Below are 25494 nucleotides of genomic sequence, written 5' to 3' on the forward strand. Positions count from 1 at the left end.
TCTCTGTGCAGTGTAAAATCTTGTATTTCAAATAGAAAGTACATGTGGCTTTTGATTTTGCATTAGAAATTGTAAGCAATCGTTTTATTTGCTTTGCAACATACCAGCTATGTTGCGTTAACTTTCTGTGACTATTTATCCCAAATGATTATTAGGAAATCATGGGCTGTTTTAGGACCATCTTGGAATCATACTGAAATTTTCTGATATTTCAAATGCAAAAAAAACAAGTGAAAAACTGATATCATGATAATTTGACCTTATATATCAGAAAGAAACGATAAAAATTCAAAACAACATAGATTTCTCCTTCCCTTCTGTGGCTTGCTTGCAGTCCACTTTTGAGGGAGTTTACAATCCTCTATCTCTTACCAGAAGCTGGGGATCCATCACTGTCCTTGAAAGCACCTTGGCTACCCTCCCCGACTTCAGTTTTGCTTCACACCAATGTTTCAGAGTGAATGAGAATGTGCAATATTCCAGCAACATCATTATTTCTGAGAAAATAGGATTAGTTACAATCTGACAATTTCTGGATAATTTTTTATTTAAGGTGTTATAAATTCTGTTGTTGTTTTTGTTTGTTTCTTTGTTTTAGGCTATTTTATCCATGCTCATTTAGAATTAAATCCACTTTTTACTCTTAGGAACTAGTTAAAGCTGAATGCTAAAAGGGAGTTACACTGAGAAGGCTTTACATTCAAGACTTCTCCTGTATATTGATTGAGAAAGGGTAATTCACATAGTGAGGAGAGAGCCCTCTGCACTCCAACTGATATCGATAGAGGTTGAGGTAATTCATTTCTTATGAGGTACTTCACATCTCACAGCATTAGATCTATAGGGAGCTGTCCATGATGGCTTGAGAGGGAAAAAAACAGCAATCTCATATTGCAGATGTTGAAGAAAAAAAAAATCTGTAATGAGAAACAGTTCCACATGAAAGATTCCTTATTTGCTCAATTGCATATGATTTTTCATGCCCTTGTCATTTAATTTATATATATTTTTAAATACAATTACTTGTTTTTCACAGAAGCTGGCTTCCTTGACTCAGGTGTTTTTAGAAAAAGTGCACTAGGCTGTGTGTATTGGAGTGAGTAAGGAATCTATTACTGAGTAAATATAGAGTTTTCAACTTAAAATACTTGTTGGCTATTCGTTCTTTGTATTCCATGTATTAACAAAGAAAGGCATTAAATATTCTTGTAAATGAATTTCCTTTTGCAGGCTATTGATGTACAGTAAAAATATGCTTTGAAATGCTGTATGAGAAGGTCTGGAAACTTTTGGCTTTTCAGAAGAATTTTTGTTCTTTATAATGTCAAAAATGTCAAGTACTTTCTTTACTGTTTTGTCAGAGGATTTCTTGAATAACTTTGAAATATTCATTTAAGAGAGACCTCAGACAGCAGTTAACAAGATGGCACAATTGAATCCTGAAGATTTGTGGGAGAAAAAAAAAAGGGGGGGGGGGGAATGTGCATATAACTGTGCATCTAAATCCTATTGTTTCAGTGAAGTTATTTGCAACAAAAAAGGTACTCTCATCTCTTTCAGGAACAAAGTCTTTCTGAAAGTTTGTTTAAAAGCATGAGACATACTTGTAAACTACAATTGTAAACTGTTCAAATCCACCTGGTTTCTTTCTGTGTTCAAATCTGAAAGACTTGTCCATTGAGATCTATAGCTTTGGAGAAGCTCGTGGTTTTAGCTTATTTAGCTAGACATTATGACCTTCAACAAGGGATCTTGCTTTTTACAGGGAAGTTCAGTTTGTAGTTACAGTGCAAGTTGCAAACTTGAAGAGTAAACTGCTGTTTCCATGTGCTCTGAATGTATGGGACAAATACTCTTAGGGTCTTGCGATTTTATGACTTGATAAAAGAAAATACAAAGATATTCTTAACAGTATTTAATTTTTTTTTCCTGTTGATTATAAGAGTTTTTGTTCCTAGTATAGTGGAAGACAGTAATGGCACTGAAGGATTTAACAGTCTAAAATGAGACAAGAAGGCAGTAAGACAGAAAAATTTTTGAGTAGTTTCTTCTTTGTATTAGATTGATTTAAGAAGGCAGATGCATTTGGGTACAAGAGGTGTTTGATAACAGGACAGCGGAGACTTAATTTTCATGTTTGGGTAATAGAACATCCAAAGTGCCCCAAGGGAAACAGGTGTGCTAGGGGTCCTAACACCAAGAGTACACATACGGCAACTGCACAGAAGCAGAGACTTGCTGCCACTGGCATGAGCAGCGCAGGGAGCAAGGGAAGGTGAGGAGGCTTACAGAGCAGCCTGGTGGCAAGCACATGGACCAGAATGAGGGCTGCTGCCAGGAGTTGGATTTGGATTACATGTTTCCACTTGCTTGTTTGTCCAGCCAGATGTTTCTGAAGGAAGGGGAGAGGCTGTCCTCATGGAAATCTGCCCTGAGTCCTCACTTTGACAGTAATTGTAAAAAAGTGTTTATTCAAACACTGCTGACTTGGACCTCCCATGCTGTGTTACATTGTTCCCAGCGCGGGGATGTTCCTGGGGTCTTGTTATCCTTCTTGTGGTGTGGCTGTCCCAGACTTGGCACCTCTCACAGGTGTTTCACAGCCAAGCTACTCTACCGTGCTTCATCTCACATTGCTGAACTCTGCACGTGACCTTCAAGATGATGAGTAAGTACTTTGTCTTTTTCCAGCCAAGTATATAGGCAGTGAAATTACTTTTATTTACTTACTGAGTGGCTGAGACACTGCCACTAATTTTGATGTTTTTTTGGGCAAGCCCACTCTAATAAAAGTGACAAGCTTCTTGGCCCTACTCTTTTAGTTCATGTATTTTAATATAAATGAGGAGCTGTTGTGGTTCCGCTCGAGTGGGCAGCCGAGCTCCACCACAGCCGCTCTCTCACTCCCCCTCCTCAAAGAGGAGTGGGGAGAAAATATGTAAAAAGGGCTCAAAGGTTGAGATAAGGACGAGAAAATCATGCAATAATTATTGTAACGGGCAAAACAGACTCGGCGTAAGGAGATAGTAAGATTTTTTGCCTATTACTAACAAGCTAGAGAAGTGAGAAACAAAGGACAGAAACCAAAAGAACCTTTCCCCCCCCCAGTCCACCCTCTTCCACCTCCTCCCCCCGAGCGGCGCAGGGGAACGGGGGAATGGGGTTATGGTCAGTCTACAGCGCTTCTTCTCTGCCGCTCCTTCTCGGTCACTCTCGTCCCCTGTGCTGTGGGGTCCCTCCCCCGGGATGCAGTCCTTGATGAACTGATCCGGCGTGGGCTTCCCACAGGCAGCAGCTCTTCCAGAACTGCTCCAGATATGGGTCCGTACCACGGGGTCCATCCCTCAAGAGCAAACTGCTCCAACCTGGCTCCCCCACGGGCAGCAGCTCCTGCCAGGTCACCTGCTCCTGCGTGGGCTCCTCTCCACAGGCTACAGGTCCGGCCCGGAATCTGCTCCGCCAGGGGTCTTCCACAGGCGGCAGCCTCTGTCGGTGCAGGGCCACCTGCTCCACTGTGGTCTCCTCCACGGGCTGCAGCGTGGAACCCTGCTCCACCGTGGTACTCCATGGGCTGCAGGGGGACAGCCTGCTTCACCATGGTCCTCACCACAGGCCACAGGGGACTTCTGCTCCGGCGCCTGGAGCACCTCTCCCCCTCCTTCTGCACTGACCTTGGCGCCTGCAAAGCTGTTTTCTCACTCCTTTCACTCTCCCAGCTACTGAGTGGCGCAGCGTTTTTTTCCCTGTCTTAAATATGCTCCCACAGAGGCGCAAAACAACATCGCTTATTGGCTCGGCTCTGGTCAGCAGTGGGGCCCTTACCAAACATGGGGCAGCTCCTTCTCACAGAAACCACCCCTATGGCCCCCTGCTACCAAAACCTTGCCAAGTAAACCCACTACAGGAGCGCAACAGGATTGGCCTAGGTCCTCCCTTACAAGGGCTTTGTTTTTGTTTTGTGTTTAAGATAGATGCCTGCATTCTTCCTTATTTTGCTGAATTGCACAAAATATTTTGAACTGACAGCATGTCCATGAGCTGGGTAAGAAAGACAATTGTATTTTTGCCTTTGCACAAACCTTTTAATGTAATTTTCCTCATTAATGAAAACTTGGTTTCAACATACACAAAAGTGTGGAACTGTTTTATACTAGATAAAACTTTTTTCATCACTGTTACCATTTTCTCTAGAGTTCAAAATGGCTTTTTAATTCAAAAGGGGAAACATTTATAAACACTATGTACTAAAAGATATTAAATGGTAAATTGTGACAGTGGACATAAAATGCCTGATATCTCTTTAGGGACTGTGACTTTATTTAAATGTCTTACTTGGGTTGTGTGATAATTATTTTTTTTTTCATTGTAATGCACAAGACCTTATCATTGTCTAATATAGGATTCTAGTAAGTCAACACATAGCCTGGACTATGATCAGTCATTTAATTAGAGCTCTGACGTTTATTAACTTATAGTATTGATTGGTGTTTACCTTTTAGCTTGACATTTTTTAGAAGGTTTCCACAGAGAACTGATTCCAATAATTGTGGTAGTCTTTTTGAAAATAAAATTGACCTTTGGACTTTGAAGTAAATCAGAAGACTTTTTTCACCAAGTTGTGGTACTGCTGCTGTTCGAAAGCAGTGAATATCACACTTCGTTGCTATTTAGTCTTTTCCAAATTGTATGACAGTTTAGGAATAGATGCATCCCAGGACACAAAACATAGGTTCAGTTTCTAGCTGTAGCCTTTTCAAATATGAAAATCTGTTTTCAGCAGAGCCTTTGAGTACTATAAGGATTAATGCTAGGAAGCTGGTTTTGATCGTGTATGTAAATTTTAACATTCCAGTGAAGGATCATTGTAATCTTTTAACTTCTGTCATTTTAAAACTATATGTGAGTCTAGTAATGCAAGATGAACTTGTGTTAGACCTTTTTAGCTAAATATTTCGAACATTAGGAACACCTTGTTTATCTGAAGCCTGTTCTGCCTGTTTACAAACAATCATTTACTGTGGTGTTTAAGGAAAGAAAGTCAGGATTTCTGTCTAGATAAATAACTTCATGCTTTGCATTTTTTGTAGTCAATGGCACTCATAGGTACGACATAACAAGGTTTATAGCATCTTTATAACACTATACTGCCTAGTACTTGCACATATTAATTTAAATATGACTTGGCCAAGAAGGATAGTATAGTTTACAAATTTAGAGTGAGGCTTAAGTCCCAGGCTCTGCATTCAGTACTCCACCATAACTCTTCCAGTCTGTGGACCCCAGATAGATCCTCAATTCTTTTGTATGCAACCAAGATTCCAGTTCAGCTACTGTATCTTGAAGCCCTAGATAATGGCATGGGTAGAATCTCCTGGCTGTGTTGTTGCCATACAGATCCTGCAGGAATCCTTTAGGACCAAAGTAATATCTTGTTTAAGTTCATAGCTCAGACTCCAGCTGTTCTGGAATACAGAATTCAGAGAAGTCTGCTGATCTCATCTCGCCATGGATATGATAAAATAAATTAATACTGCTCCCTTTTACTCCACAATACTGAAAAACTAGAGTCTACAGATGTGTGTGAATATTTTGGGGAACTCTTCTCAAGACAAAAATTCAACTTGATAAACTAAATCTCTTTCACCACCCTCTGTAATGACTAGAAGAAGGCTTAGGCATTTCAGAGGTGACGCTAAAACGATTCCTTTTTCTCTTTGGTGACTGTAAGGGGACTTCAAGGAGTTGCAGCCTTGCAAGATTTACATTAATCCTTGTGAATACTGTATCACCACTGCATACATAAATACATTAGCTCTGTTTCAGTTGGCCATATCTTTTTATTTTAGCCCTGCTGGTAAGAATACTTCATTGCTCTATTGTAACTGCATTCTTGATTATGGCTAAAAGGGATGTTGCTCTTGGATTCACAGAATGATGACAGTATTTATTATTTTAATACCTGTGGCTAACTGTAACCTTATTATAAAGCTAGCCTCTGTCTGTGAACCTCAATATCTGAAGAGATTAGATTGTCACTTTGGTAGTTTTGCCCAAATCTTCTTTATAATCTTCAAATTACAGTTCAGACAGGAGACATAGTAGAACTATTGGATATAAAAAAGTATAAATACCTTATCAAGATAATGATATTCTTTTGTTTAAGCTCTCTTTTGAAATCAACAAAGTATGAAGTTGGAAATTACTGCTGTCTTTGTTACTACTGTTAACTGTTGGCATGTACCAACCACTGGAGACATGTTCTTGAGTCCTTCAAGGTTGTGTAGCTAAGGCAAGCACATTTGTTTGCATCAGTGTATCTTGGATTAAAGAAGGTTCTGTAATGCCCATGAAGGTCATGATTCCATGCTGATACAAATGAAGTCTATTAACAGCACTGTAAATCTGGTGATTTGTTTTGACTTAGGTTCTGCACTAAGATATTTACTATTTTAAATGAAAATCTGGCAGGGAAGTATTTCTGCATGTGTAGTTTTTGAGTCATTCAACTACTGTTTTTTGCCAGCATATGAAAAGGGTAAGCCTGTATTGTTGGCAATACTTAGCATTTATCTTCAGGCTATGCAGTGTTAATTAAAAATAACTTGTTTTCACTTATTGAAGTGTTAATAACAATGTGATTTTGTGCTTGTAAAACGTGTCTTGTATTTAAAATGCATTGAAATAGGAGCTGGATATTGCTTGTAATATCTTCACAAGGGAGCCGTATAGCTATTACTACATATATTCTACAGAGTAAAACTGTAGCTGAAGGCAGGAAAGCTGTGATAAAGGGGTGAGCTCAGTTGCATGATTTTTGGAAACCAGAGTCTAGTATAACATGCATCATTTTCCTAGCCCTTTCCTTTATTCAGTCACCTTTATGGGAACAAACTATTTCGGGGAAGATTTGTTTCTTTGTTTTTAAGTACAGCAATCATGAGAGCGACATTAATTGACAAGCAGATGCGAAATATTTCCAATACAGACACATTAGCTATATTAATGGGGAGTAGAATATACTGTGGATATGTTCAGATCGTGTTTAGTTTCTGTATGCCATTGTTCATAAAACATATTTTTAAAATAGTGAATTTGGTGTTTTTAAGCTATTAAAAAAGTGTAGTCAATAGTTGTAGGACTTCAGTGGTTACTGTCATGTAGGTATCTGAGATGAAAATCTGCAGAAGAATATAAGGTTAACTTAAAGAGTAATTCAGTGTTCAAAAGTACTTGGGACCAATGGATCAGATATATCACAAACTGGACAACACTATACCAGGCCATTAATACTTAAGACTACTCTTGCAATAGATTTTGTACTCAGTTGTCCCCCTAACAGACTCAACAATTTTGAAATACTTACATCTTTATAAGAATGATTTATCCAAACAGTAATGTATGTTTTGGAGTTTTACGTAATACTTTAAGGAAGAAAAAGAGTCTGAAGCTATGAAGCTAACCATATTCTTGACCTGTCCACATTCTTCATCTGAAAGCTACATTTTACAGTACATTTAGTTCATGGGGAAAACTCAAGGCAAAGAGTAACTTCAATTGTAGTTAGGTTTGCTTTCTGGATGTTGATTACTGATAGTTACGTGTATATTAAGAATTTGCAAACAAAAGTGTTTATTTGTTTGCTGTTCATATTTTTTTCTTCTGTTCATATTTTTACGCTTCTTGTTGAGTAAGGTTATTTCCTATTTGCTGCCTCAGTGATGTAGGTTTGCTTAGAACCAGTTGTATTATTAGTTGCCACCTTTGAAGTTGCAGCTTACCAGGGAACGTTTAAAAAAAAACCACAGTATTTTACATGGATTTCTGTCTTGCTAGACAAATAAGCTCTGAATACTAAGGTTTTAAAGCATGTGCCACTGTGGAACCATGTCTTTATCATCTGAAAAATGCATAGATATACACTGAGCTGACTCGTATCCACAATGCTTTTGATAGTCCTGTTTTGCTAGCAGTTCAGAAAGGATCGATTTTGTTGTCAACGCTGACAATAGCTTGCAAAGCATTACAAGAGTCTTTATTTACTTTGGTTCCTATGCAAGTGTTGGTAGGAGAATTGGTCACATTACTGTAATGACCTCTCTCTCCAAGATGTATGTTTGATCTCCTCCCTGTGAAGATTATAAGAATTTCAGAAACTGCAAGTAGTAGGGAAATTTCTATGTTAGCATGAATCTTGAAATACTTTTTGAAAGTAATTGTTCCCTTCATCTGATGGAAAATGTTACTCATTTTGAGACATTTATTACGTTACATGTTGACTTGTAATACAAAAGCTTTTTCCTGATCATCTCTAGTTTCTGCTTTAATACTATGCATATTGCTCTGTTCACAGATGTTTTTATTTTTAGCAAGGAAATTACTCTGAAATATTGTATAGTGTGTATAAGAAGGCTATACAGCTAGGTACATACTGAGGTATGACTACTTCTGTTTTCAGTGGTATTTATTTTGGTATGATGTGTTATGTTCATAATATAAACTTAGTGTACTATAGAGGTCCAAATACTATGGTTAGTAAACATAAACTATTTCTTTGACATTTTGGAGAATATAGTCCTTTCTCCAGACATGTTATGAGTACTGACTTAAGACATTATGTAAAGACACTTTTACTATGGTTTCTTTCCTTTAGACTGGAGCAATCCAAATTAGTGAGCAATGAATGATTGCTTTAGAGAAACAATGTTCAGCAGACATTTTTGTTTTTCATATAAGGTATGTAATAACGTAAGAAAAAGATTGTTCAAAACAACTGGTATTGTATAGGAAAAATGCTGGGTGGTAGAATAGAATGTGAACTACACTTTTCAAATAGATAGTAATGACATAAGCTCTTTGGTTATGGATAGAAATTGTTTGGAAGGTATATAGCTGATTCAGTAAAGACATCTGAAATATCTCAATAGCTCAGTCTCCTATTGATGCTGAGAATGAATGTGCTGTTAAATGAAAAGATTGTCTGTTTTCATGTTTTCATTGACAGTATTTATTGAATTTGCATTGCAATGTTGTGGACGTTTTGAAATTCACTCATTCTGCTCTGTGGGAGTAAAATAATAAATGCTGCAGATTAAAGCATTATCAAACTGCACTGAGGCCATCTGAGTTTATAAATTGCTTATAGAGAGAAAAAGTGATTTTCCACATTAATGTGGTGATAATAGATTGGAATCAATAATAATAATTATATTAATGTTGTTCCATAAGTAACCTTGGAGTATAAATTGCTGTATTACAGCAATTCCGAAGATGAAAAGTGTTTAATTTCTTTCCTACATACAGCTAGCAAAACATATTTTGATTCTGTGGACTTTTGCTCAACATCACAAATCAGTGTTCTGTGGCTGTAGGGGTACTGGTTCCTGAAATGCAGTGAGACTAAAAAAAAACAAAACAAAACTGTAAGCACATATGATTTATCAAATGTTTTGATGAACTGAGGACACAAAGAGCACAGTTTCTAAGAGATCGTAAATAACCATTGGTTGTTTCTTTTTCCTGTCATTTTTTTTACAGACTGACAAGAAAGAAAAAAATAATGCTTTGAATGTTGCAATAGATAGTATGTGCAAGAAGACAAGAGACCTTCGCAGACAGGTAAACAAACTGGGGAACTGGTAGAAACTGTAGACTTAGAGGCTTATATAAATTGCTATTTTCAGACTACATAGTCAGACTACATGCAGAACATGAGCACACGCTGCTCTCATTTTGTCTCTAGCAATGGCTGTTGGTCAGTTTTCTGGTGGAAGAATATCCCTCCTAACTTTGTGTACAGGTTTATAAGCCAACCTGTGCTTTAGGATGGTGAATAAATTCCTTTCTGTCACCCATAGTCAGTCAGGAGAATCCTTGAAAGATAAGATTAATACAATATAAATATGGTGTTATACAAGTAACTAGTCATCCAGTTTCCTTTCACGTTTCACCATTACTTGCATCACAAGCTCAGTCTGTATGTTATACTCTTCCATTCTGACATGCTACCTCTTCAATAAGTTAGTTAAACTTCAGTTTATAACAGTTTACATTTCTTCATTCTGTTACAGTGCTTAAAAATTATTAAAACATTTTATTTCCTATATAAACATTTGTAAAACGTTCAGGCAAAATGTAGTCATCCCCAGTTTGTAGGCAATCTAGAACCAGTATTTTTCTTTAAACAGAGTAGCTCTATGGCTTCTTGGTATTTTCCTGGAAGGTATGTATGAGTAAATAGTTCATCTGTTCCCTACAGTTCTGTGTTCATATGTGTAGATTGCATAAGAATTGTTTTAGGAAGAATGTCTAACCTCTGATCTGGGAAACACGAAATTGTAAGTTGTGCACCTGCAGATGTTGCAGTACTCTTAGTTGCTCTCAGTTATGAACATTCATTATTAGAAACATGAAAATGTTTATGTGATGCATTCTTTTAGCTTTTATAATATATATTTTTGAATGATATAGTGTACCATAACAGGTATTAGGTTCCTACAGTAGATTCAAGGCTACAGTGTGCATAATGTACTCTGCTTTCAGCCAGTTACTGGGATTGTTTCTACAGAATTGGGGTTGAAGCTGAAACCTTATGAAACTGTATTTTGAAATCCCTTGTAGCTATCATTTTAGCACACAGTATACAAAACGATCATGTAAGTTCTTGCTTAGTCAGTGCCTGATTATGAGTTATCCTGTGGAACATGGTTTTGGATCACAGAAAGTGAAATGAAGGAAAGCCTGTATCTGACAACACTTGAAGACCAAAGTAGCCGTCTCAAGAGCAGTGTGTTCTAGAAGCTCTAAAAATCTCTTGCTTTTTAAATTAAATTATTTGTATTCACTTCAAGAACTTTACTGGTACTTGTGGGGATTTAAAACTGTTCTGTTTTGTTGTGACTTTATTTGTATTGTGCAAAGATGTGCATGTCATTTCTGTTTGTAGAGTTTTACCTATTTTTTTTTTTACAGTTTTACACTGCTTCCCTGCCTAGCAAATCTCCATGAATATTTAGGATGGAATTGCCTGTTCAATCCAGAATCTAATTCTGAGAAATTACCAGACTCTGTTGTTACCTCCCAGTTGTTTACTGTGACTAGTTTGCACAGATGTTTTTCCTGTGGTTGCTGCAGTGTCTTTTTTTTTTTTTCTGTGTGTATGTCTGTGTGTGTATTCTTTCTTAATATTATTATTGATGATATTCACACAGTTGTATTTGGCTTCATTGTGGATGGAAAGCTTTTTCTTTAACACAAAACAAGTTGCATTCCTGGCATCCCTTTAAAACAGGGAAGAGAGATCCCTCATTAATAATGAATTTTTAGTTTTTCCAGGACTTTTGCCAGTGTAGACTTGTGAGTCAGTAGAATTTTCTGTGAGCAGTTTACTTTACTCATCAGAATAGTGATGTTAATAATGTTGCAAACAGCTGCTGGGATTTTATTCTCTGTACTCTACTGTTTGTTCTTGACAACCTCATGTCCAATGTTTTATGAACAACATTCTTCTTTCCTTTTTATCCACTTTGATATCAAAACAAAAATTCTTCATGCTTCCATTTCTCTAACAGTCTGTTCAAAAGGTAAGGATAAGGACTTACACCTTAAAAACAAAACAATTTGGTAGACATCATCCTCCCTCTGCTTTACCTCTTCTGATGGTGTCTCTCTCAAATAGGAGATAAAATTTAATCATAGCACAATAACTTCCCTCATAGTGCCTGCTAGTACTAGTGGTGCTGTTGTTCTTTGTTTATGTGTCTCCATATATTTATGCTTAGATTTTAGCCTTTTGCTCGAGAGGTGGCCAGTCAGAAACAAACATACTGAGTAGTGGAAAAAATGCATTATTCTTATTAAGATGAAGAGAAATTGATACTGCTTCAGATATTTCTTTTTCCTTTCCCTGTTTTACATTGCTTTTCTTCATTCTTTAATGCCACACAAGCCATATTTGAAAATCTCGGCTTTGTGTGTTCCTTAGCATAGCTGAAATAACATATGTCAAGCTTGTTTGTATTCAGCAAAGGCACAGCATTATCTTTTTTTTGGAAGAACTGTTTCACTTTGTTAAATTGCAGGATAGAGGATTTCTTAGAACAAAATAATTAGGATAATTTATGTATGAAAGGTTAATTAAACCACGCTCACCAGTAAATAGCTACAGCAAAGAATGATGTAATGGGTGAGAAAATTAGGCCTCTAGTTTAAAACTGGATGCCTCTAAATTACCTTGAATGTGACAGAGGTCATTGCAGTCACTGGTCCTAAAATAATTACTAAGATCAAAATTACTACAATCGTGTCTGTGAAGAACCCAAAACCTCTTGGAGATGCTGAGTCATCAGCTCTGGATATGGTTACACAGTGTTTAATTGTTGATTATTATAAATTAAAATCCTAATATATCAAACTGCCCTTCCTCAAGGTCACATTCATGTACCTAATTTTAAGCAGGTGAGTAAATCTCTTTTCTACAATTGGATTTCTCCGTCACAAAACCTTTAACAGGTAACCTGGCAGAACTGGAGGTTCAGTGTGTTTTGTTTCTGGTAGTGAAACTTCTAACCATTTTCTTTTTCACTCTTAAAATTGCGGTACGAATAAAGTTGGGACCATGAATAAGACAGTAAGAATCCAATTCTGTGTCGGGATGTCATAGCTTCTGTCTTTGCAAATGATTTTTGAGAGCATGCAGTGTATCAAGACTGAGTCTCCTAATGCAACAAGTTACAGTAAGTTGGAAGACAAAAACATTCCAAACTTAAACTTCTCTGTGTGGTTTTGGTAGCTTAGTGTATCCTGAGTACTTGGTCAATCAGTAGAAGCTGTCTTTGGATGTTGAGCCTATCCAAAAGATCTAGTAAAGGAATTCACATCCAAATCTTGTCTTGAGAACCATCAGATCTCTCAGCTGTTGTTTGTGCTATGCATTTTCTTCTGCCCTATCTATAATGGCAGCAGCATCAAAAGGTTGTTTTGCATTTTTATAGCCGTAGGAGTCTTTACCTTTAGTGAGTTTTCACATTGATGCACATTGGTGCAGAACACTAAATGAAAACATTTCCTTCAGCAAGAAACCTGTCAGCATGTAAGAGCTTAAAAGACTTCTGTTTTCTGTTCTAAACAATATTTTCTACATCTGTCTTAAAAAAAAATAATAAAATTGCAGTAAGAAATTCTGTAAACTTGATAATTCATATCCATCTCATGTGTAATTTTGATAGGTATATTTCATGCCGCGTTCTATGATAAAAATGAATAGTTGCCATGGTTAGGATTATACCTTGGAAAATAACCTCTAAATAAAGTAAATGAAGTCCCAATGATCAATTAAAAGCTTACATAAAATCTAATTTAAGAAAGCTAATTTGCAGAGAATGTTACACTTACTTAATAATTTAAGAAAGAAGTTCCAAGAACAATTAATTTACATAAAGAAAATGGAACTTCAGACTAGCTTACAATTCTTCTTGCTCTATTAATCTATTATTAGGTGGCATAATCAATAATCTCATTGATAAAATTAATATGAAGGCAAACATATAAAAACATATAATTGTTTTTTTCCAACAAGATATTTAAAATATTTAGGTAATTTTGCAATTATGAAACTGTGATGAGGGATATTTTGTGAGTACAAACATAATGAAGTTAATACTTTCTATGTAAAATGAAATAGCTTTTCCCCTTGGCATCTGAACTACAAGCGAGAAAACAGAAAACAAAATTAAGTTTGGTCTAACTGTAATTTTTAATGTCTGCAAGTATTTTTAGTAGTCTATTCTGTTCATCGAAGAACATGAATATTTGTTTGGCTCTATTGATTTTGAGAGTGCTAATACATATTTTAAGTGTTCTGTGTATCTATACTCACACAGGCATATGCTCACACATATGAGCATGCATATTTAGGTACTGGTAGATAAAAATTGTCCCTAAAATTAAATAGTGTTTTCTATGTAATTGGCAAACTGTAGCTGCAGTAAGTTTTAGGCACATAATCGTGCCCCTAATGTAGAAATACAATATGTACATGTTGATGTTATAGAATACTAATAGACAATAATAACAGTAGTCTTTAATAAATAGTCGTTATATATAAATATATATATATATATAACAGACTTCACCAAATAGCTGATAGTACTGTAATGCTATCTTTTGCAGCTTCGTAAAGCCATTATAGATCACATCTCAGACTCCTTCTTAGATACCACCGTTCCACTTCTAGTTCTCATTGAAGCTGCTAAAAATGGAAGAGAAAAGGAAATAAAAGAATATGCTGCTATATTTCGAGAACATACCAGCAGACTTGTGGAGGTACGTTTTATGGACTTGAATTTTCTTTTTTGGCTATATGGTATAAGCGACTTGCCAGTGCAACATTCCCTTTGCTTCCAGATACCATGAAACCAACTAAGTGTGGCATTTCAGGTAAGAATACATTAATGGCCTAATATGCAAAAATGCTCATTTTTTTACATAATGGTATGCATTGAGATAGTGGATTTTGTGATATTGGTAATTCTATTTTATCGCATTAAAATTCTGTGGTGGGGAATTCTTCTTTTAGAAATTAGTGTAAGCCTTTCCACAAAGATGCTGAGTGGGAACTTGATCAAATGTTTGACTTTAGGGAGTAGTAGCTTGAAGTGGAAGTCTTCTAAGACATAATACACTAATCCTACTCTGTGTACACAGTGTACACTTGTCTGTGTATATTTATGTTATGATTTAATATGGTGCCTACAGTTAAGGGTTCATACTTTTAAAAACTTTAAGTAACTGGCTTTCAGAGAGACTGCACGCAGTCCCACCTCCTATTGTATAATTAGTTATTTCAACTTGTCACTTTACTAGTGATTACATTGGGTACTGATATTCAAAATGAACATAAAATTGAAGTTACCTTCTAGATATCTACTAGAACTGAAATATCTTATTTGAAAGTTGCTTGTATTGATTTAGAGTACTTAATGATATCTTTCAACAAGAGCTTGATGATATATATTCAGCAGCATTTTGATAAACTGGACTGCTAAACCTGCAAGCAAATTAGTTGGATAGTAGTTCTACTACATCTGTCAACTGCTGGCCTACCAGAAGTAAAACAAAACAAAGACAGAAAAATATTAACAGGTAACCAAGTTTTCACAGAGGGACTTCGTACGTACAAACAGATTTATCTGATTTCTAAGAAAAAATTCAATAATTTCCAACAATAGCAGCAAAGAAAAAGAATTATGGCAGCTCTTTTGTAGAAAGTGGAATACCAAATAATTTGATACAAATAGAATAGCATTTAAATACATTATATTGGAAAGTGGAAGCATATTTTGTTTTTTAGCATCTCAAAAGTTGGTAAGCACAAAATATGTATTTTTTTAAATGACCATAATACAGCACTGAACTGTTGCTTTAATTTGCCAAGTAATACAATATGTAGATAAAATGAGATCTCTAACAGATCTCTGGTTTTGAAATACAAAATTGGAAAGCTGGTCATGTATACCATTTCAGAGTTGGGCTTCATATTCTTTGTAATTGAGAATAACTTTAAGTCACATATTGAGTGCAAGTGTATGCCTGACTGTGGAATACTAATGGACATGATAATTAAAGGTAAAATCCCTGAAAAGCTAAACAAGTAAGTAAAATGAGTTGCCAAGAATAACATATGACAGTAACAATAGTAGAAAAGAGTCATCTAGTCATCTAGTACCCTGAAAGTCCTCTGGCAAATCTTCATAGGTTGTTCTTTTATTTACTACATGGAATAACTCTGTAAAAGATGAGGCAAAAAAAAAAATAATACAGGTTAATGCAGACACTGTGAACTCAAGGAAATTTCTGGCTTACAGCTTTCTCCCAGTTTCCACCAGATTTGTTCCTGAGGTTGGAAAAAAAAAAAAAATGATGATCTTATTTATCAGCTATGAAATGCTGGTTACTCAGCCACACTGATGTTTAGTAAAGCCCTGTGGTTTGTCCAAGAACAGAACAGGATGAGGAGGAGTGGCAGGATCTAAATGCCTGGATCTCACTGTTGCATGCACAGCACAATTAACAATCCACCTCTTTCCTGGCAACCTTAGGGAGTGCCTTTTCAGTTGTCTGAATGTAGGGAAATAGATCTGTCAATTTCTGCTTGGTTTTAACATTGTTCTTATAAAATATATTTATGGTGTAAGAAAGCTTTATAACTATTTCCTTTTTATTCATGTAAAGGTAACCTTTTGCAATTGAAGATATTTGCTGTAAAAAAAGACACAGGTACCCTCTGCTAAAATTTAATTCTGTCCAAACAGAAATTAAAAAAAAAATATATATATATATATATACAAATATATATATTTTTCTTGATCCAGTCTAGAGTTCAGCTTCTCTAAGTCTCTTCATTAAAATAGTGTTTCAGGTTTATCTCATTCCATCTGAACATGCACCATACACATACAACATTACTTAGCTAGGGTCATGATGTTAGTTGTTGCACCAATGAGTAATTTGATGATATCAATTCAAAAATGGAGACAGGACAACATACAGTAACACAAGATTGATAGTGCATTTTCAAAATAATCACCCATCATTTCAGTCAAGATAGTTTTATTATTTTAGTGATCCCTATGTAAAAGTTGATACACATTTTCATTCTATAAAATTCTGTGTCGGTTCTAAATGTTACTGCTGTTGCTGGATTGGTAAAATCATCAGTGCTTCATTTTATTTCAGTGATAACTTTCCTTGCAGAAATTAGCAAAATAAATTTTTGAATCCGGTACAACAAGACCTGTGTATTTGCGTATTCAGATATCCAGTCGCACAAAAATCGATTTTAATATTGCAGCCGTCATGTCCAACGGTGATAGATAATGCAATGCATTTGATGTTACAGCATTTGGATATAAGTCCATTTTTAAGAAAAACAAGCCACTGATTTTTTTTTTTCCCAATTTAAGTCTTAATTACTCAGTTCAGATTAAAATAAGTAATACTCCTCTCCCTGTACCAGTAACAACCAGTATCACTTCACTCATTTGGTTTGGTTTGTCTTCTAAATAGAAAAAGTCAGATTTCAGATTTTCTGAGATTGATTGATAGTGTTGTTGTTGTTGTTTTTTTTTTTTTTTTTTTTTTTTTTCCGATATAAAGCCTTATTTATCCCATTTACACTTAGCCCAAGATAATGATTTCCCAGGGAAGATTTATCTTACTAATAGTAAGTGCCTGTCTCTCCTTTGACTAAATGACTAGTTTAGACTGGGTGTCTAATTTCTAGATAGCTGAAGTGAGGTGAAATGAATTGTACTTTGAGAGAGGAGTGTTTGTTTCTTTTAAGACATATGTTATGTTACAATTTCTTGTGTTCCATATAGCAGTTTTTAATTGAGTATCTCTTACCTCTCAGTGCATTTTTTGTATCTACGTCAGAAAGATCAGGGATGTTTGAATAGTCATTTATGAGACTGTTCTGTATATAAGTAAAATAGGCCAAGTTGGACATTAAAGGTTCATATTCTCACAGTTTTCTCTAGCAGTGAAATTGATACGGGAAACTAGAAGTACTTTATGAAATATGAAGAGATGTTCTGTGGTTTCTATTTTAATCAGAAAATGAAAATTTTTCCAGCATAAACAAAAAGTCTTGAGAAAGAGCATGTTGTGTTTTTTTTTTTTCCTCTCTGAATATGAAATCTTTATTAATCTAAGCTAAATTGCCTGTTTCTGTAAGTGCTGATAGTCTTATTTAAGAAACAAACAGTATCTTCATAAGCCAGTGATCATTGTAGATCAGCTTGAGGATTCATGTTTCTTACACACACTTATCTTCTGACTTAGCATATGGAAGTTTACAGTCTTCCTTTAAAAAGTTCATTGAAAACATAACAGTGTGATACAGTTCAAAATTATGTATATACATGTAAGTTTAGTGAAGCATGAGATATCAGTGAAATGAGAAGACTGAACACCACCCCAGGTCTGGGGCAATGATGTTTCCAAAGTAGTAGCAGCTACGGGTGCTACTTCTTTTCCATGTTTCTTATGTTATCTTTCTCCTGAGATTATTTACTGTTCTTTGGTCTTAGATGAGAGGTTTTAGCTTCTGTTAAAAAAGTGCAGGGACACTTGAGATGTTAGCTAAACTTACCAGAAATATTAGCTGGTGCTTTTTGGACAGTGCTAATATTTAAAAAGCTCAGACAGTGGCAAGGTATTTGAGATTCCTCGGTTAACATCTTTGTACCATTAACAGCTATGCTGTACTTGCACAGAGCCGAATCTCCTGGTTGGAAATATGAATACTTTACTCAAATGTATGGAGGAAATGAAATAGTCCTAGTTACATGGTTTAAAAAACAAACAAACAAAAACTCAAACAAAAAAATAGACTCTTTGGCTATTACATTGGATACTTTCCATATATGAAATAGTCAGCAGCTGAAGTATTTCATGAGTGTCAAAGGTCACTTTAAACATTCTTCATATGGAGGTTATTCTATACTACTGTACCTTATTTTGCTCATATACTGCATCAAGTATATGTAAGTCTGAATATTGATTATGTGATATTGAGAAACTAGTACGTATTGTAGAAAGAAAAAAGCAACCATATTTGGGTTAAGATTCTGTCTATACTCAGTCTTTCTGAGCCTTGGCTAAAAAAAATACTTCCAAAAGGTATGTTTTGATTAGAAAATCATTTTTATTAATAGCAATTCTTTAATATAATGCATTAATGTTGATACAAACATTTCAAAAAAATAAAAACTAGCTGCTTTGAGATGTCATACATCTAGGTTGTGATTTGAAATGCCTTTTCATTCAAAATGTTACAATGAAATTGCAAATCTAATTGAAATACTTGGTTATATGGAAACATTTTTGAACATTCTTATAGGAAATTTCAGAGTTGGTTCTGTACTGAATCTGAACAAAAACACTACTTAAAATTATGCAGATTACCACAGAATTATATTAAAAAGCTTAAGGGAACTTGGTTGTACTTTGTTTATCATCCCTGGCAAGACATGGCTATTTTTAGTGAATATTGTATTCTGCCTTGTGTTTTGCTTCTACCAGAGGTGAAAACGACTTCTGCTATTGAGAGAACAATTATGTGATCATGAACAAATTATAGGTAAAAGGAAAGACTGAAATTTCCTGTCTGCTCAAGGAAAAAAGTAGATCTTTTGTAACTAGAAATTTCTTGTTTGGGAAAGCAGACAGGCTGTTCTCCTGAGCAGATATATCAAAGAGATGTATAGCTTTTTGAGAGGTGAAGTGATAGGCTGGGTGAACTTGAGATTAAAAAAGGAATTTGATGGGAGCAGTAAGGAATCCTCTGATTATCCTTTCTGTTGGCACAGATGCAAATCTCCCACTGCAGTGTTTAAAGGTCAGCTGTACTGAGCAGAGGCTGAGAGATGTAATAGGAGAAGTGGAGGCAATGATGAAGTGAACTTCATGTTCTTCATCCCTTTCTACTCAGTACACAAATGTATCATTCTTTGTAGTTTGATCTAATAATACTGACTTCAGATCTACTACTCTGATACATAAACTTGAGGGTTTAACCTGTTGTGTAATTCTTGCTTTTTTGTTGTTGTTAGTTATTGGTCTTGACTGTGTTCTGGTTCACATTTCTTCAGTATGCCAAGAAATACTGGTTTCTGTGAATTAGGGATTTCTAATGTGAAACATGTTACTAACAATGACAGCACGTATATTTAAGTGCATATGTTAATGTATTGATATACAACAGCAGGCGCATGCAGGACATAGAGTTTGTTGTTAAACAAGAGTGTTGGTTGGTATAAAGATTTCCAGTGCAGGAAATCCAGCACATCTATTGAAAATTAATTCTCCTTAAGAAATCAGTATGTTAAAATGATGCTTTAAATCCTAAAGACCTAAAGGAGAAAATATCTTGAGTTCTATAAATATTTATAGAGAAATAATTTTGTTTTATTTTATTTTTGCTTGTTTAGCTAAACAAGTTACAGGATGCTTAGTAACAAACTGTGCAAATACTGACAATCATAAAACTAGTTCAGGAAAAAAATGAAGATCTTGAATAAAACAACTTTCTGGCTCTTGTTACTTCAGCTACTTCTACAACTGACTTTTAAAAATATGAGACTGATGTCTTTAATGTGTTGGCAGAACTTTGCTTATTATTTTGGTCTAGGCTTAGCTTGCTTAGGGTAAGGCCCCAGGCCCCTTACCTGGTGATGCTGACACTGTCTCTGGATAGCAGAACACAACAATGAAGAGAATAAAAATTACAGTTAAACTACTTTGCCACTTTAACATGATCAAACTGCTGTATATAGAGTGACTGCAGTCTTGGATTGGCACCTTTATTATTTTAAATTTAATTATAAATAATCTTTTAGTTGTTTGTAGAGCCTTTCCTACTAACCTAGTAGTTGAACACAGAAATACGTTAGAATAATGTGAGCCAAACTCATGTAAGTGCTCATCTTTCACCAAAAAAAAAAAACAAAACTTAATGTTGATTTCATTTGTGTTCAGTAGCATATTGGTGTATTGGGTCTGGCTGGAATGTTAACTTTCCCGGCAGCAGCCCATACAGTGCCATACTGGGAAAGTTAACATTCCAGACTGCAGGAAATATCCTGGTCCCTCATCTTGGAAATAAAAATGAGGTAGATAAACTGAAGAAGGAGACAGAGAGGAAATGGAATGAATTTGTCATATGAATCAATGGCCTGGAATAAAACAAAGATAAATGAATTTAGTTAGCTGAAAATCAGATTTAAATTCAGTCAAGAATGACCATGTATGTGTTTATCTGAAGTAATTCCTTCTGTTCAGAGACTCATTAATAGGTGTGATTTCTCTAAAAAAAATGATTTATATTCCTGCTTATCTATATATGTATCAAGAAACTTACTACTTTTCATTCAATGCTATTGGAATCCCATTTCCAGTAAAAAAATATAGAAGAACTTATATATGGTATAAATGAAATGTTTTCAGTGTTAAACTTAATGATCAAAATGTTTGCAAAACTCAGCAGGATTAAAATAATGTTATTTAGTGATGAAAATTAATCTATATTGACAGTAAATTAATAAGTGCATGACAAAATACTTCTTTTCTCTTAGTGAGGCAAAATACAGTGCCAGTACCTCTTGAAATAAAGCTTTGTAGATCTGCCTCTAGTGCAAAACTCCTCTACTGAAAGTTAGTTTCAACATGGAATCTACAGCTTAATCTCAATAATTTGCTTTTCGTATTCTGTACAAACATTAAATACCTCTCTTGAAATACAACTGGAAAATTATCACTTAGTTGCCACTCTGTCTGACTTCATATGTAATTTGTAGCATCTTCGTATGTCAAATTCTAAATATACTGACTCAGAAAATTGGGTTCTGAGAGCAACTCACTGTAGTTCTGAAAGAAATTGGCAACAAAACAAAAATAACAAACAACCTGCAAACAAAAAATAAAAATAAAATCTTGTGCTTTCTAAGACCAATCTATAAGAAACAACCTTCAAGAAGCTAGTATTCTACCTCTGAACATCCAATAGGTAAGGACTATGTTCCCTTAGTTAGTTTTCTTCTACTTGGAAGTAACAGTCATGGGAAGAAAACCACAATGGGATTTCTGAAAACTACCACCAACAAAAAAGATTTGCCACCAAGGTGGCAAAAACACTTAAATAATTTCCTGGTGGATAGCAGCTTGAACTGAAATGAAAGGTACCAGCCCACAATCACTGAATTTTTCTCTACGTGTTAAGGTGCTTCATACATGAAGTACTGACAGCTTCAAGCTTCTTATTTGTTCCCATCCCCTTCAAAGATGGTAGGGAATTGAGGTATTCTCAGCACTGCAGAATCACCCATTTCTGTGGGTTTTCATCTCAAATTGGTCAGCACTAAAAATAACATCCTAATATTTAATTACTCGTTCTTCAGAGTTGATTTTATTTAGGTGTTGAAAAACCCATTTTTGTCAGTTGCAAAACTCTACAACTGCATCTGTAGAGGTCAAACTGAGAGATTATTGGAACATCTTTGTTAACTTCCAAGCTATCAAAAGAGAGCAGAATCTTTTATTACTCTTCTTGAGAGCATAACCAGAAGACAAGAAACATGGATGCTGTTGTGCACAGGTGTTTAGTTTTCAGGCAGTTCAATGGGAAGAAATTTCATACCAAGACATAAGATACAAGTCTGGGTGTTGTTATTTTTTTGCTAGCACTTTTCTTGTTACTGTTTTTCTTTTACCCATAATGTACTTCCAGTTGTTTCATCTTATAGTTACATCTGTCTCAAAGTAGCAAATAAACACCCACGGCTGAAGAGTGTGTCATCATCCCTGGTTTTCAATTTCTGTTTAACTTCTATCATTTGTGTGCATAACCACACACAGCAGCTGTCAGGAGAATGCAGGATCCTATTGTACCATGTGATCTGCAGACACAGAAATAAAGTGTTTTTTGTTTTTTTTTTCTTTAAAAATCTATATCTAAGTGTGAAACATGAAACACCATATACAGATCATTATTGCATAGAAAAAAAGGAAAGAATATTTGTTAGTACTTTGGAAGTAAAATCTACCCATCAACTGACTAGAAGGACGTTTTTTGTAAATAAGAGAAGCACTTCTAAGCAGGTCAATATTTATGAATGGCAAATGGATTTTCAATACATTACCATAATAATTTTTAGGATCAGTCTATCTGTAACAAATTAACTTTCTGCTCATATCTTACACGTTTTTGATGGTTTTCAGACTCTTACTTAGCTAGTTAACACAACGTTTTGCTTTTGATATGAAAACCACCTTTGGTTTGCTAATTTACATGTATCCTCAGTTGTATGGTTCTGAATAACCATTCAGTAGTCTTCTGTTTTTGTCCAACTTTCTCACTTCTAGGAGACCAATGTGCAGAATGCTTGTTCAGGCAGGATATAGTTAATGGCACATCCTTGAGATCAGGGTAGCTGAGGTTCTTTTCTCGTAGGATCTTCATTGCTGCAGTTCTATTAAGATCTTAGCTTATTCATTTTACTGAATTTCATTCAGTAAAATTCAGTGAATTTACTGAATTTACATTCATTTTAGTCAACATTTCACTGTTGACTTTGTTTGCTTTATTTGTGATTAAATAGCAAACAGTACCGGTCTAAATACAAACTAAACCCCCCCAAAAAAAAACAAAACACAAAGCAAAACCTTCCCTCCTTTGCTTACCTTTTTTTTTTTTTTCTTTCCTGTAAGGTGTTTAGAAATGAAACTTTTAATGCCTGAAACACAAACTTAATTCCAATAATATCATTAGTTAGCCTTAAAGCTGTACTTTCCCATATTTACTGGAATTTATTTCTGTGCTGAAGGCTCTGAAAGTCCTTTAGCAAACTTACCTGGTTGACAAGTTTATGTGGCAGCTGTCAGTAAAGAGCATAGTCAGCCTCACTGGTGTACCTACAAACCTGGTGTTGTCGGGTGTTCTTTTTGTTTGTTTGCAGATAGGATGCAAAAGGGTAGCATAAGGATAGTGGTGTTATTTGAAGGGTGTGGGAACTAGTTCTGAAGAAAAAAGTAGCAGAAGAAAAAAATCACATGCTTTAAATGCAAAAATGCTTAGAATTCTGACAAAACACGACAACAGTAATTGGGAGATGGCAGGGCAGGGCAGGCAGGTGGAAGGAGTCCTTCAAAGATACGTAATTTGTTCTTGATGCATTGGAGTTGGTAGAAGGATGCTCAATCAAGGGCTAGTGTGGTCATAATGGTGGAGAAAATTATTTCCATAAAATTAGCTTAAAGTCAAGCATAAAGTCTAACCATATACGTAAATGTTAAGATTTTGAACCTCTCTATTTTGGTCCTCACAGAGTTTTAACACCCTGCAGCAAGTCCTGAATTCATAATATGAAAATTTTAGCACCTTTATGTAATTAATTAAATAAGGCCCAACTTCCCTATTACTGATTGAGCTTCAGGTGATAAACGGTGACATTTTCATTAATCCTCTTTATCACAGCCTTTATTGCATAAGTGTGAAGAAAGAGAACGAAAGATAAACAACCAGAAGATTGATCAGAGTTCTACGTCTAAGGGGCATATTTCATCAGTTAGAAATGTCAACCACCTAGTACCATGAGGCAGTGTGTACTGTAAGTTATGCAAGCTCCCAAAGGGAAATTGTCTTTGTTCAACATGGCCTTCTTCCCCTCATACACCTGATTAATATTTTTGCTGATATTGTAAAGACAGCTTACACCAAAGTGCAGTGGCAGTTACTTGTTTCTTGAATTACTGAAGAAACTGGATGTTATCAAATTGATGGAAATTGTGATAACTGTGATTCCATGTGATATACCCCAAATTCTTTTTTGACAGAAGTGATCTGTATTGCCAGTCTCCCATAACACAATAATTCTGAAGTTCCAAAAAAAGGCAAACATCACCCAAGTCTTAACATCAGTTTACCACGGCTTATGTTTCTTAAATACCAAATATCTACATTTTTATGTGTATGCTATTGTTAAAATGATACAATTCATATCATATCATTGTCATATTGATAGTAATTTCCTCCCTCCCTTCCTCCCACCCTCTTTCCCCTTGGAACATGGATGCTGTGATTCCTGGTGGAGAAGAAGGTATATGGTTCCCAGTGGAATGTTCTCTGTTCTACATGACCTTCTTTATGCCAGTTGTCAGAAGTGCATATATTGGAAGCTGTTCCTTCAATCAAATGAGTATATAAGCAGATACGCATTTATGTAGAGAGGTATAGAGAGGTTTGCGCTAACTTAATCTCTTTTGCAAGCCAGTTTTCCAGCCTTAAAGCATGAAGTTATGTTTTAATGTGTTGCATTGCAGGCTACAAGAACTCGAGTACTTTTCTAGAGGATCAAACAATATGTTTGTTTGCTTAATTCTCTAGTAATAACCTTTTGGGGTACCTTAACAAATGCCAAACAGCTTCCAAACTAGTTTTTTTTTCCCCTCGGCCAGAGTTGACTTTTTTGAAGACTCTACCTGATAACATGAATTATTGAATACATTGAAATAACTGAGAAATGTTCTGAAAAGCAGTTTGTGCACAATATTTAGGCTATCAAATATTTTGTCTTTGAGGCAGGAAAACAAAGTAGGACAAATCCTTTCATACTGAAGATATAACAGCATACATAAAATTTGAGTGTAGTAGCTGAACTCTTTAAAAAAGTAGAAAACAAAATCATGAAGAAACCTGCTATAGAAAGTCGGGGACTAGAATTTCTCATCATAAGAAAGGCAAATGGTTGTTCAACAGGGAAGTTGGATGCTTTTGGTTTTGATAGTTTGGCTGAGACAAAAGGCACCTACTGTTAGCTATTTCCCTTTGGCATAATTCTTCCAATATGAGGGGAGGGGGAGAGGAGGGGACACACACAAACAAAGGCAACATCCAATAATTTGAACATAGTTATTTCACATTGGTCACATTTTAACATCATT

At 35.4% G+C, this 25494-nt stretch overlaps 1 protein-coding gene across 21 annotated transcripts in view; it reads left to right on the top strand.

Moving 5' to 3' along the window:
- CTNNA3 (catenin alpha 3) overlaps window positions 1-25494 on the top strand; it is a 477233-nt gene that overhangs the window by 267103 nt on the left and 184636 nt on the right. For 16 of the 21 annotated variants that reach the window (XR_011098147.1, XR_011098146.1, XM_068687731.1 and 13 more), the window contains 2 exons: window positions 9535-9615; window positions 14167-14319. Coding sequence is in view for 18 of the 21 variants with exons in the window: in XM_068687731.1 (XP_068543832.1) it covers window positions 9535-9615; window positions 14167-14319 (234 nt within the window). In the remaining 3 variants the exon portion in view is untranslated. Of the gene's footprint in view, window positions 1-2649; window positions 2669-9534; window positions 9616-12605; window positions 12732-14166; window positions 14320-25494 lie in introns of those variants that run through there. The other 5 variants (XM_068687743.1, XM_068687754.1, XM_068687744.1 and 2 more) reach the window with 5 other exon arrangements.

The sequence above is a fragment of the Anas acuta genome, chromosome 7 (assembly GCF_963932015.1).
Source record: "Anas acuta chromosome 7, bAnaAcu1.1, whole genome shotgun sequence".
NCBI classification, from domain to species: domain Eukaryota; kingdom Metazoa; phylum Chordata; class Aves; order Anseriformes; family Anatidae; genus Anas; species Anas acuta.